Below are 13,450 nucleotides of genomic sequence, written 5' to 3'. Positions count from 1 at the left end.
ACAGCCTGGCCATATTATTCTCCTGTGGGACGTGAACAATCTCCCAGAACACCAGCCTTAGACAAGGTTCCTTGCCATCAGGAGACAGTGAGATAAAAAAGGATACTTTGTAATTTTGTCTAAGCACAAAAATAAGATCACCCACAAAGTAACCAAACTTCCAGCTCTCTAGACTGAAAGAAATGAGACTCCTACTCCTTTACCAATTACAGTTCACCCTCTCTGGCCCTACAGGTAAGACTTACAGAGGTACCCACTTATAGAGTTACCCTCGCTTTCTGACAGCAGCCAATCTAGAGAGAACCTCTGCTTCCTTAAACTTTCCTCTGAGTCAGTCAACCTAAGCCCCAATTCTGTAGGGCTGAAAAGTCCCTCCCAACCACGTCTCACACTGGGATGTCTCACGGCTCCCAAGGGCGGGTGTGCTTCTTCACTGCAACAAGTAAGCTCAGCATGTCCAACTACATATTTGTGTCTAGTGATTTGGCAATGCTTTCTCTTCCCTCAGTTGTAAATCAGTTCTTTTCAGAGTGGGCTGTTGCCCTTGGATGAGCTTGCCCCCCACGTCAGGAGCCCTGCGGGCACAGGGCAGAAATGTAGAGCGGCCCGAAGTCCTTGTGCTTGTGCCCCAGGGTGTGGCCTGCACCGTCCACATCCGGTCCACCTCCCTTCTGGAATCAGACACCACTTACTGGCTCGTCTCCTGACAATACATCTTACGGTTCGTTTCAAATCCCAAACAAGCCTCCCTATCCCCTCAGTCACTGGCTGAGGTCCCCCAATTATTGTGCTACAATCTAATTGACTAAACATCCCTGCCGCCTGGACCCTCCATCTTAATCTGCCCATCATCAACCCATCTGCTCTCAGTTTTCTGTGATTTCCAGCTACACACTCGGCTAGTTCCTTTTCAGATAAACTCAATCTGCCCAGCAATTCCCCATAAGAAAACTGAGATCCAGAGAGATTAAAGTGGGTGAACCTCTATCCTATGCCATGCTTTTTAGAAAAGTATATGTATTTTCCTTCTCTCCCCCCTACACACACTTCCTCTCTCTCTCTCACACACATACCCAGACATATACACCCTCCCTCCCTCTCTCTCTCCCTCACACACACAGACACAACACACACAGACACACACACACACAGACACACACACACACACAGACACACACACACACAGACACACAGATCTTCACCAGGCACTGAATGGGCATCTTACTTCCCAACAGCTTGGCATTCCCTCTAGTCTTTGACTTTCTGGCACAGATAATGAAAGGTGCCTGCCTGTATTCACCTGTACTTTAATCATACAGCATCAGCAGAATGAAGAAGAGAGAGAGCTTTTATGTACACTCTTGCTTTAAAAGTTCTTAGGTCAACAGTTATGAAAACAGAGAGTTATAGACAGCCCTCCCTCCTGCCATACCCCAGCAGGACCCAGGCTGAAGTCACTCTTTTGTCACATGACCTCACTGTCAGACGTTGTTATAGAATCTTCTTTTTTACCGTTTGAAATCAGGACTGGGGAGGCCATTGGGTTGCAAAGTGCTGTAACGTTAATTGGTTTTGGTGGGAGGCACTGAGTCTCAAAGTTACCAAGGTTTCTTGCAAAGGAATGTGCTCCTGAGGCCAGGGGAACGAAGACTCCCTCCCAAAAGACTTGCCATGCTCCTGCAGCACCATCATCCTAAGATGGAGCTATGTGACATGGGAGAGAGGATGCGCGAGAGAGAATAGTAGAGGATCGGTTTTTGGAAATCAGTGATGGGCAGCTCTAATTAGTGACAGAACAAATCTGGTGGGGTCTGTGAGTAAAGAAGTCGCAGCTGAGATTTAAGGAAGAACTACTTGAATGTGGTGTTGGAAGGGGACTGACAAATCTTGGGGTTAACTCTTTCTAGGTTTCCTAAAACCAAGTTTATGTGTTGCTGGGGGTGGTTGAGGTGCAGCTTGCTACTCAGAGAAGGGCTCACCTGGAGTCTGTTAGAAACATAAAACTCTGATAGTGCTGCTGTAAGTAGGGGGAGAATGGGCCCATATAGCAGCAATGTCCACAACAGTCAAACTATGGAGCGAGCCCAGATGTCCATCAACTGATGAATGGATAAAGATGGGGTATATATAAACACAATGGGATATGACTCAGCCATCAAAAAAGAATGAGATCTTGCCAATTTGCAACAATGTGGACGGAGCTAGAGTGTGTTATGCTAAGTGAAATAAGTCAGTCAGAGAGAGACAAACACCATATGATTTCACTCATATGCGGAATTTAGGAAACAAAACAGATGAACGTAGGGGAAGGGAAGGAAAAATAAAATAAGATAAAAACAGAGAGGGAGGCAAACCTTAAGAGACCCTTAAATATAGAAAACAAGCTGAGCAGTGCTGGAGGGGAGGGGGCTGGGGGGCTGGGTATTAAGGAGGGCACTTGTGATGAGCACTGGATGTTTATATCTAAGTGATGAATCATTAAATTCTACTCCTGAAACTAATACTACACTATATGTTAACTAACTTGAATTTAAGTAAAATCTTGGGAAAAAAAAGAAATTTAAAAATCTGAGCCACAGACTCATGAATCACAGTCTCTGGGGCAGCACCCAGGAATTTGCATTTGAACAAACTCTCCATAAGCAGCAACCCCTCCCCAAGTTTGCCAAGCCTTGTGCTCAGAAAAGCCTTGCTTTCTGGAGCTTCCTTCTGATTTACAAGCCATACTCCTCTTTCTAGTGGTTCCAAAGACCTAGATCTTGAATTGATCCTAGCACTGGTTCAAGTCTCACCTGAACAAATTATTTAGCATTTCTGACCTTCAGTTTCTTAAATTGCAAATGGAGACTAATACCTGTTGAACAAATGAGGCATCCAATAAGTACATGTTGAAGAAATTAAATCTTATGATGAAAACATCTTACAAATAAGGATTACTCTAATGCTGATCTTCCATAGTCTCCTTGATATTCTTCTCTCTCTGTAGGCATATGTAGCCAAAGGAGGCAGCTTTCCCTTTTACTGAACAGACTAATCCTTTATCAGCTGTTCCACATGTGCACCGACCTATTTGGGGACATGGCCCAGGGGGCAGAGCCAGAAAGCTACTCCTCATGGAGATTGGTGCTCTCTCATGTCACCCTGAGCTGTCTTTGAACCATCTGGAGTCTCCACCCTTTGTGAGTTCCCTAAAACTCCTCAGACGACTGATGCTGCAGGTGAACAACTTCCCAGAGACCAGCCACACCTGCTGGGTCCAGGCAGTGACAGGGTAAACTGGACAGCAGAAGTGTTGTTGAGGTGTGGTTGTGAACCAGGGTGTGTCCCCATTAGATGGAAATACTAGAGTTTGTTGTGTTCGTGAGGCAGACAGAACCCAGGAAAGGCCAGCTATGCACAAAATCCATGACCCATCTCCAGGTCTGACCTCTGACCCCCTGACGCAAGGTTCCAGGGCACCTTGCTATGTTGCACACGGTGCAGACTAAGAGCCAGCTTGCCTTTCCACATTGGTCCCTGCAACCTGTTGTTCTCTGGTCCTTTCTGGCGTTCCTGTCCATCCTCTGTCCTCAACCCTCCCTAAGGCGTAGAGGATAGAATTCTGCCTATAAGCCAAGAGACCTGGATTTAAACCTGTCTTTGCCGCCAGGTACCTCTGTTGCTTGGGCAATCATTTAGCATTCCTCTGTCCTCAGTTTCCTTACTCAATGGAAACAGTCAAATGGGCAGTAGGCACAATGCAAGGAAGATTAAACCAAGTCACCTTTAAGTTCCTTTCCTTTCTGTTCTTTGGTGGTGCTGCTTCCGTGAATCCCCATGACAGCATTCTACCTGGGTCTGCTTTCTTGAGAAAAAGCCACACACTTCAAATCTGCTCTTCTCATAGCCTTGCCCATCCCAGCTGTGGCATACTTGACCTTCCCAAACCCCTGGACCTGACTCTGCCTTCCAAGATGACAGATAACATATTATATGTGCCCAGTGTTAAGAAATGTGAATTTTACTTAGTTTGCAGGAGGAAGCCTAGAACTTGGAGTCAAACAAACTCAAATAATGATACTGGCTTTGCTAAACTAATATGGGAATTTTGAGCAAGGTACTAGACATTTCTGAGGCTCAGTTTTTCATCTGTAATGTATCTAATGATCCCTACCTTGTTGGAAGGAGGATTGAATGGATACAATTCATGTAAAGCACGTAGCACGTTGCCTAGCACACGATGTGGGCTCAACAAATGTAGTTGCCTTCGTTTTCCCAGCTGGGTCATATTGATGCTTATTAATAATCAACCAACAACCAATTACATCCTCAAAATTCTACCTTATCTTCAAGGCAATGACTGTGATGGTGAGAGAAAATGGTCAGGGCAGTTAGCACAGTATTAAACAGATATGGAACACTTAAAATAGATGACCACCACCATCCCCACCACCACCACCACCACCATCATCATCATCATCATCTAAATTGTTGGACTTTATAAACATTGTCTAAATTAATTCAGTATCAATTTACTTCCCAAGATGCATTGCTCCTTGAATATTCTGACAGGTGGTCTAACTGATTTTTTTTTTAACAAAACCTATAATTTAATAAACCTCCACAAATTAGGGAAGGACTTGACTCAAGTTGCACACCTTCTTTTTAAGAATGTGTGAATTCCGTGGGGGTGAGGTGCAAAAGCTGGTGTTTGAAAAATAAATTAAAAATAGGTCTTTAAGAAATAAAAATCTGTGTCTTTTGGCATTGCTAAAATGTGGAAAATGCATCTGCAGTATTTGGAACCAGTGGCCAGATTGAAAGCTATACTACCTGAATGCAGGCTGACTTTAGTTTCCCTGAAAGCCACCCACACCTTCAAACACTGTTTTCTAAATGCACACGCTCACGGTTTTGTTAGCCCAAATATTAGGCATAATAAAAAAATTATAGAGAAACTAGTCAAATGCAGGATCTTAGAATTGTAGGATTTTAGAACTCGAAAATATCTTGGAGATAGTCTAGCGCAAACTCCAAATTTTGCAGATGAAAATACTTAAGGTCCAGAGAGGTCTTAAAATCACCTACTAACTTCTCCTTTGGTGGCAAAGGAGAGTCTCATTACATCTTTTGGTGTTAACATAGGACTTTCTGAATGAGCAGCTTTGTGCACAATAGCAAGAGGAAAATGGCAGAAAGTTGTCTTTGTGGGCTTTATCACTTGATGAGTAAAGAGAAGCAATATGTCCTTGGGGAATCAAGTGTTCTTTTCACTGACTCTTTCAGAGGTAAGTAAATTACCTTTGCAAGGTGCTATCCAAGGACTGACAATGACCTTTTCCCTCTAACCCTCACCCAGAAGGCTGAAAATATATCAGATCAAATCAAAACAAAACTGGAGTTTCACACGTGCACCATATGCAGAATACAGGCATTGGAATTTGTTTACAAGGAGGCCTTTCTAGTACTTCTGAGGCAAACTCTGTTCATCCTGGCGAGGTTCAAATATATTTGCAAATCGTTTGCAAGTAATTTGCATAATCCTAGAGAGAAGAAAAAGTTGATTCTACCTATAAGGTCTTCATTTCAATTTATTAAATTTTTTCATCCCACCATCCTCCCCACCCTCAACTTCTCTTCCTCTGTTCAGTGATGTGTTCTACTATTCCAGAGAAGTAAGCCAGAGGCAAGTGAAAAGTTCTGAATTAGAGCAGATGCCTGAGGACAGTTTTTCAAAATGAATTCCAAGGGCTGTCAATAAGTGTTATCTGAAAAAAAATTAAGTGCTTGCACAACATTGCATTAGTTCAATTTAAATAGGATTCTTCAACAAAATGCTTGTTAGTGCCTTTTATATGCTAAAGATTGTGAATATTTTGAGAGAGTTGTGTAGATATACAATTTTCAGCACTTTCTTATTTGACCTTTTTCCCACAAATCCTGCTTTACTAATCCTGTACTATAGCATATGTAACTAAAAGTAGTTCAACTTCTAGCTTGCAAAGACCCTAGCTGCATGAAATGCCGTAAGAGAGAAAAATGAAAGTCATCTCCTCCTTGAGTAGATTTTTCTTCTTGACTACCCAAAGGCTATTCCTTACACAGGTAAAATCAGGGTATGGTTCTTGGCCACATGCAAAAAGCAGACATATTATATGGAAAAGTATTTTCCTAAATATAGAATTAGGCAACAGAAGGTAAAGCTGGAAGGGCTATGGGAAGACTCCTTTCATGCCCAATGTGTAAAATTTTAGAAATGAAGCTTCCTTCATTAAAGATGTAGTGAGAATAAAGAATATTGGAGTTAGCTGAGTCTCAGACCGCTCCTGCCTCTTCCCCACCTCTAATAGGTCCTCAGGAATTCCTCAAAATCTGGGGCCTCAGTGGGGTATGGTTGAGAACAACACATTCTTATGTATATATACTATAATTCCCTCATTTTTAAGGGTGTAAGAGAGGTGGTAAGTGGTTATTTACCAAAACAATGAACTTTTGTAGAAGGTGGTGCTATTAAATAGAAAGCCTTCTTGGTTTGATGAGTACTCTGATGGGACTTGCTGAGCCTTAGGGCTAGAGGAGAGGTGAATAATTTGGCCCAGTAATCTAAAGTGTGGAATCTCCAAGACAGTGTGGGGGTAGGGGAAGAAAAGAGATGAGAAAAAGACAAGGAGAAGGAGGTGCAAGAGAAGTTTCAGCCACAAGACTTGAGGATGGGGTTAAAGTGATACAGATGTCATCACGGTAAGATATCCCAGGCCAGAATATTTGTACTTACAGACAATTCTAAAATTCAACTTTGTATTATCTGTATTACTATAATTATAAAACCTACCCTGTTGTCTCAAACCCTCAATAAAGTCTAAAAACCATTGTGGAAACTGAGGAAGAAGCAAGCAAGTTTCATGTCTCTGGTTCTACATACAGGGACATGGACAAGCCACATGGGACAATCAAATCCATCACTTTATGGAAAATGAAGTAATCCAGAAGCAGCAAGGGCTCATGCCATAAGAATGTAAGAAAGCTAGACATGAGCAGAAATCCTAGGGAAGGTCTTATACTTGCACAGGGTGTACAATGAAGAGCTAGGGATTTGCATTTAAATTTTGAAGAACAGGGAGATCTCAGCTAATAATATTCCATCTCTGAATAACAGATGGAAGTTATGATTCTGTATGGAGGAACTCTTCGACTCCAAAGGCTTGTGGCTTTCACTGCCAAAAAATGCCAATAACTGCCACTTGAGTTGGCTTATATTCATAATGATCAATTGGCCACATCTACTGGATGCATAACCCTGACTGAAGCCTCCCCACCTCCTACCTAAATCCCTGTGTCTTTGTTTCTTGATTCTGTAAATGTCTGCATCACTCGTTTTACTTCTCAAGAAGAAACTTTATCCCTAACTCTTTTCTCCCATCATACCTCAGAGCCAAATTGTCATCAAATAATCCTATTTTTTACTGCGGCATACCATCCCCTTCTGTGTTTTCTCCCTTCCTCAGTTTAGCTTGCATTACCATGCTGAGACAGTTCCAAGCACCTCTTCACTGTCCATGCTCTCCAATCCTCTGCCTCCATGCTACACCAATTATCTATCTAAAATGCAGACACGGTCAAGTCACTATGACCCTAAATGCCATTTTCTAGCTCCCCATTGTTCACAGGATGAAATCTTTTCTTTAACCTGGCTAAAGGGTTTCTTGCAAATGTGTTCCTGCTCCACTGCAAGCATCATCTGCCATTTCCTACTCTATAGGCCATGGTCTGAGGCCATCCATATCATTTCATCTCTTAATCTTTTCCCCTCATCTCCTTGTCTTTCCCTACAAAGACCTTGAGCAAAACATGCGTGCTCTATCTCCTTATCATAATTCAAAATATCAGTTAAAGTTAAAGATAAAAGTCTGATAAGAATTAGATTTTTATCTTCAGACAATATTTGCGTTGTTTAGTACTTTAACTCAAAAGAATAAATAATATGTACAATTCTGCATGTTGTATCACAATCATGGGAAAGAGCTAGAGATCTTTGGTGATTGCTCAAGTTACATACTTCACAAGTAGTCACCACTCCAACATATATGGCTGGGCTTGACAGATGGAATACCCACACTCTGGAGGGTGATCCTTGCTTATGGTACAGTGTAAGGAATAGAATATAGAGTGAGAAGAATGGAATTTGGGTCTTCGTTTCCTCATTCATTGTCCAACTGGCCTTAAACAAAACATTTCACTTCTCTGAACCTCAATTTTTATCTGTCAGACAACTTCCCAGGGTTGTCGTGCAGATCAGATGGAATTAGGTATCTAAAAAGAAACTCAGAGCAGGAGAGAAAAGGCTTTGCAATCTATAAAGTGCTACGTAAATGTGAAAAGGAGCGCTGTGAAAAGATAACCGGACATGGAGTCAAAATGCATGGTGCTACATGTTGATCTGTGTCCTAGAAAAAAATATGTTGAAGTCTTAATCCCCTGTACCCATAACTGTGGCCCATTTGGAAGTAGGGTGTTTGCAGACATAAGTAAGAGGATATCATTAGGGTGGGCCCTAACACAATATGACTGGTCTTATAAGAAGAGAAAACAAAGACACATGGGGAGAACACCATGTGAAGCTAGAGGCAGAGACTGGAATGATGAATCTACAAGCCAAGGAATGCCAAGGATTGCCAGCCATCACAAGAGTTAGGGGGAGGCATGGAAAAGATTCTCCCTCAAAGCCATCAGAAGGAGTTGACATTGCTGACACCTTGATTTCAGACTCCTAGCCTCTGGAACTGGGAGACAGCAAGTTTCTTCTGTTTTAAGACACCCAGTTTGTGGTATGTTGTGTGGCAGCCCTAGGAAACTAATAAACATGAGTATAAATTTTATCTCTGTCAGTTACTGACTCTATGAATGTGTGTTAAATTCCTTAAGCTTTTTCTCTGATACCTTAAGGACACTTACCTTTCTGTGATAGTTTCTCTGAGGCCACTGGCCACTCCTTTGACCACAGTGCTAGCTTTGGGGGTCAGCACCACCTGAGATATAAAAAACGAGCCCTTCTTTCTTCTCTCAGTGATGGACGCCTGAAGAAACTGGATCAGTTTTTCCGGGTCTGTGGTGTTGGCCCAGGGTGCTGGCATCATCTGCCCAGGCCAGAGAAAGGGCACTTCCAGAGCCACTGGACTGTGGTAGAAGACCAGCACTTGATAGTCTTTCTCCCACAGGTACTTTAGACTAACTTCCTGGGCAAAAATCGCTGGGCACATCTTGTTTCCATAGATGTCTTTCAGCATTTGGACCAGTTTTTCATGGTGATATTTCTGCATCCCATAAAAATGGTTGAAGTCCAAGAATACAACCTCCTTATGGTGATCTGTGAGGAATGCATTAATCTCCTCAAGGCCTTCATTGACTTTGGCACTGAACAAACCATGAGCAAAGTAAAGTTCATTGTCGGGGTCTCTGGGCTTGGTGGAAATTCGAAGATCAAAATAACGGATCCCAGCTCCTAGCTGACCAGTAAAGTTCATTGTTTGAGTGGCTAACCATTTCCGCATCAGCTTTTTGGCTACAGTTCCAAACACAGAGACAAAATTCTGGACGGTTTCTGGCTGTTCAGGCCCTACTGGTGAGGCTTCATCAATGTAGAAGCTGAAGGAATCATGAGATCCTAGAAAAATAACAAGGCATAATGTGGTTATAGTTCAGTCCTTTGTTCTTCCCAACTTCTTTCCCTCTTGCAAAGTCTGTATCTCTCCCTCAAATGCATGGAAGGAAATAATAAGCAATATTTACTTAGTTCAGTCTCAGGTCTTAGGAGGGTCCTTTTTATAGCCTATATGGTACACATAGCACTTCAACAGATCAAACTGATTATAAAATTATGTAAAAATCCCTTCTGACCAATATTATAAATAAAAATGATCACCTTCTACTTCTGTAAACAAAGAATTTAACGTATTCATTAGGATTGGCTCTCCATGTAGGTGGCATAAGTGACCATTCATAAAGTGGAATTTATGGGGATTCACTGGTTCCCAAATACTTTGTCTACTATCTTGCCCTTTTCCTTCATTTTGAGTTGATTTCAATGGTAGAGAGCTTGTTTCATTGAAAAAAGGAGGTTTTTTTCATGGGCAGATGATCAGCATATGAATTGGTACCTTATACACTTTGGAAAGCACAAGAGGTCCTTACAGAGAAAGGGAGAAATAAGCAAGAGGACAGTACAATGTTGATATATTTAACATCACTCCTGACCCTGCATTTGAGCAACTATGAACTTAGATGAGGCCACGTACTTTTCACATATTGAGGAAACAATTTTTCTTACAAGTTGACAAAACTAACAGCATTAAAAAATTAAATGACAGACTATTTTCTTCACAAATATTTCCTCTCAACAGTGAAAGCTCTCTTTGGAGTTGGCTTCCAAATTTGGAAGACTTTCTCCCTAGGAAGAACAAAGGCAACCTATTTAATTATGATTGTGATTATGATTTTTTTTTTTTGTCTGTTACAAAGACCGGAACTCCAGAAATGTAGCAATGAACATGCGCATGATTTGCTGGTAAGTATAGAGGGCCATTTAAAATATTTTTGGACCTAATGAAGAAAAATTATTTCAAGTTTTAATTGTATTTTTTAAAGCCTCCTTTAATTCTTGGGCAAAACCTACTGAACAGGTAAAATGAAATTAATGTATCCTGAATTTTCACATGTTAGAAAGGGCAGATGTCATCATTCCCCATCTGTTACTCAGGCTTCCTCAGACCGTGTTGCCTTACTCCTGATTTAGTTGTCTAGAAACTAAAAAATACACACCTTGTTCTAGTTCCTACATTTCACCCTGCCCCCCCCCACACTCCCCTTTACGTTTATCATCCATCACCTCAGGGCCTTTGCCTGATAAGCTATTTGAAGCAATTTTTTTTTCAGTGAATGCAATATTTAGCTTTGTCTGTATTCCATATCTACATCAATCTATATCTCTCTATGTACATCTATCTGTCTATGTCGAGCATTAAACAGCCAAGAGGAATCACAAGAGTATGAACTGCAGACACCTCTGTAAGTTGTTAGAGAAAATATTTTGAAAAATACTTTAATACCTTAAAAATGATAACCTTTAAGATTTGGAGCAGCTAACTCCTCAGAATTATTAGACTTTTTTAAACAATGAAAAGTAACCCCAAAATACAGAAATGCCATGTTTAATTTAATCTGGAACTGTCTGATCTATTTATCTTTAGTACATGGTATGGGGAGAAAATGTCAGCACTTTCTGAATAAGCAGAACTGGCAGTTTGGATCTGGCATTGGCAAATTTTAACAGGGATTTAAATTGCTGCATATTGATTTATTAGTAGCTATTCAGCCAATTGCTAATATAAATGAAAAAGCTAAACAAACTGTACTGTGGATCAATATACAGAGAAAATATGTTTAAAGAAAGAAATAAAAAAGTGAGTTTAAGAAGAGCTATAATCAAATGTTCTAGAGTTAAAATAGGTGCAAATGAATAAATAAACCTTCAAGATAAGGGTTAATTTATAAAATTTAAAAAATTTTAAAAGTTAATTTCCAAGCATGTGAAAAAAAAGGTGGATGAAAATAATTGGTTACCTCTACAGTCTAGTAGAAGACATAATTGGAAGCAAGCAGAAAGGGAATTAAATATGACTAGATTTCTTTTTCTAGAAATGACTGGTTCTCTGCTTTCATTATGACTTTAGTTTCACTATTCTGCCATGTGGCTATCTGGCAAATTAAAAAAAAAAAAGCCTAGGAAATTTACCAATTTTGAAAATCCTATAAAAGAACATTAGTCTCTAGATTAAATTATTTGTTGACATTTCAGGAAAATATAAGATCAAAATAAGGTAATGTTAAAATAAAAATTAAAAACAGCTGTCGGAAGAAACCATTGGTACCCCCACTAATATTTGTTCTAAGCTAGATGATCTGAGGTACATGCACAGCATTTGGTGCAAAATGATGCACCAGATGCAAACATTACTTGGAGAGGAGAATTAAATCATCAATCAATACAAAACACTATCTTTGCATTTGGGGAGAAAATACATAATCTAATGTTGGCCAAAAAGGGAGTATCTCATGGTTTTTGATTTCATTTGGAATAATACTTCCTTCCCAACTTCAACATTTTCACTAAACCACTAAGTTTTCTATTTGAATATAAAACAAAAATACAACAGTATTTTATGACCTTTCAGTAACAAAGGAAAAATCGGGCTCCACCCTGGTTCTTTAAAATCAGAGAGCTCTGCCCACAAGAGTGGTAAGCATCATTTCTTTCTGCCTTATCTGGTCTAATATTTTGCTTCTACACTGGCTCAGTATTCCTGGGTTTCTCACCTCTTACTCTTCTCTTGTCTATAGCCCCAAACTCCTATCTTGGACTTGATACTTAATGTTGCTCCCCTGATTGTGAACTTAGCCTCTCAATTTTGGGTTTGGTTTGCCTTCTCTATTCAGAGAAGAGCTGGCCACTCCCAACCCTATGGAAGAGCGGGCAGCCTCGTGGAGCTTGAGGACCACAGCCCCACAACTCAAGGAACTAGATTCTGCCAACAAGCAGCAAGCTTACAAGAGGAGCCTCAGCCTCAGATGATGAGATTACAGCCTTGGCCAACACTTCAATTTCAGTCTGGTGCAGTCTGGCCTTCAGATTAAAGTAAACTGGGTAATGCAGTGCACTGAAAACAGCCCTGAAGTGGGTGTTGGAGACGAGCCTCAAATTCAAGCCCGGTCACTAACTCACAATTTAACACTGGTGGATCATCAGATTGTTAATCATTCCGGCTTTGGGTTTTCTAATTTGCCAAATTAAAATACTCTCCATACCTACTTCACAGGATTCTTACGAAGAATAAATGAAACCATGTTCACAAAAGTTCCATAAAAGGAGTATAAACCTTAAATTACTGTTATAGTCTTAGGGTTGTATACCTAGTCATGAAACATAAATTCACTGGTGACCAAGAAAACATTACCTAGATTAATATACATTGGGATGCCTGTGCAAGCTCACACGGGAGGGAGGACAAGAAGGGAAATGATTTAAATTGTAGGATTTAGGTTTGTAAACATTTCTTGAAAACAAGATTCTTATCTTGTTATTATCTACCACTTGTCTAAGATTTTAGCAGATATTGAACAAATTTACCCCATTCCTTTTTGCTTTGAACAGCAACTAAATATTTACATTCTGACATGTACTTATACTAAATACTAACCCTCTTGCATTCAGTATCTTCCCAGTATTATCTATAAAAGTTCTCTGGGATGAACTTCTGGTTGGTCTCTTGATTTGGCCATAGTTCCATTTCAAATTCTACAAAATTATGGGTTTAATAAACATCAAAGAGAATTTATCAAGTCAATTTCATCTGTGAACCTTCAGAACAAAAAGGCCTTCAGAACAGGAGGCTAGGGTTGGATGTACCCATGCATGTGC

The 13,450-nt window shown here is 40.5% G+C and overlaps 1 protein-coding gene across 2 annotated transcripts in view; it reads right to left on the bottom strand.

The window, feature by feature from the left end:
* PLCXD3 (phosphatidylinositol specific phospholipase C X domain containing 3) overlaps positions 1–13,450 on the bottom strand; it is a 167,591-nt gene that overhangs the window by 51,447 nt on the left and 102,694 nt on the right. For both annotated transcript variants that reach the window (XR_012377594.1, XM_025866652.2), the window contains exon 2: positions 8,932–9,640. Coding sequence is in view for 1 of the 2 variants with exons in the window: in XM_025866652.2 (XP_025722437.1) it covers positions 8,932–9,640 (709 nt within the window). In the remaining variant the exon portion in view is untranslated. The remainder of the gene's footprint in view (positions 1–8,931; positions 9,641–13,450) is intronic.

Source organism: Callorhinus ursinus, unplaced genomic scaffold, assembly GCF_003265705.2.
Source record: "Callorhinus ursinus isolate GAN/ISIS: 27379988/994484 unplaced genomic scaffold, GSC_fseal_2.0 scaffold3, whole genome shotgun sequence".
Taxonomy (NCBI): domain Eukaryota; kingdom Metazoa; phylum Chordata; class Mammalia; order Carnivora; family Otariidae; genus Callorhinus; species Callorhinus ursinus.
Note: the sequence above shows the minus strand (reverse complement) of the source record. Positions and strands in the feature narration are given on the sequence as shown.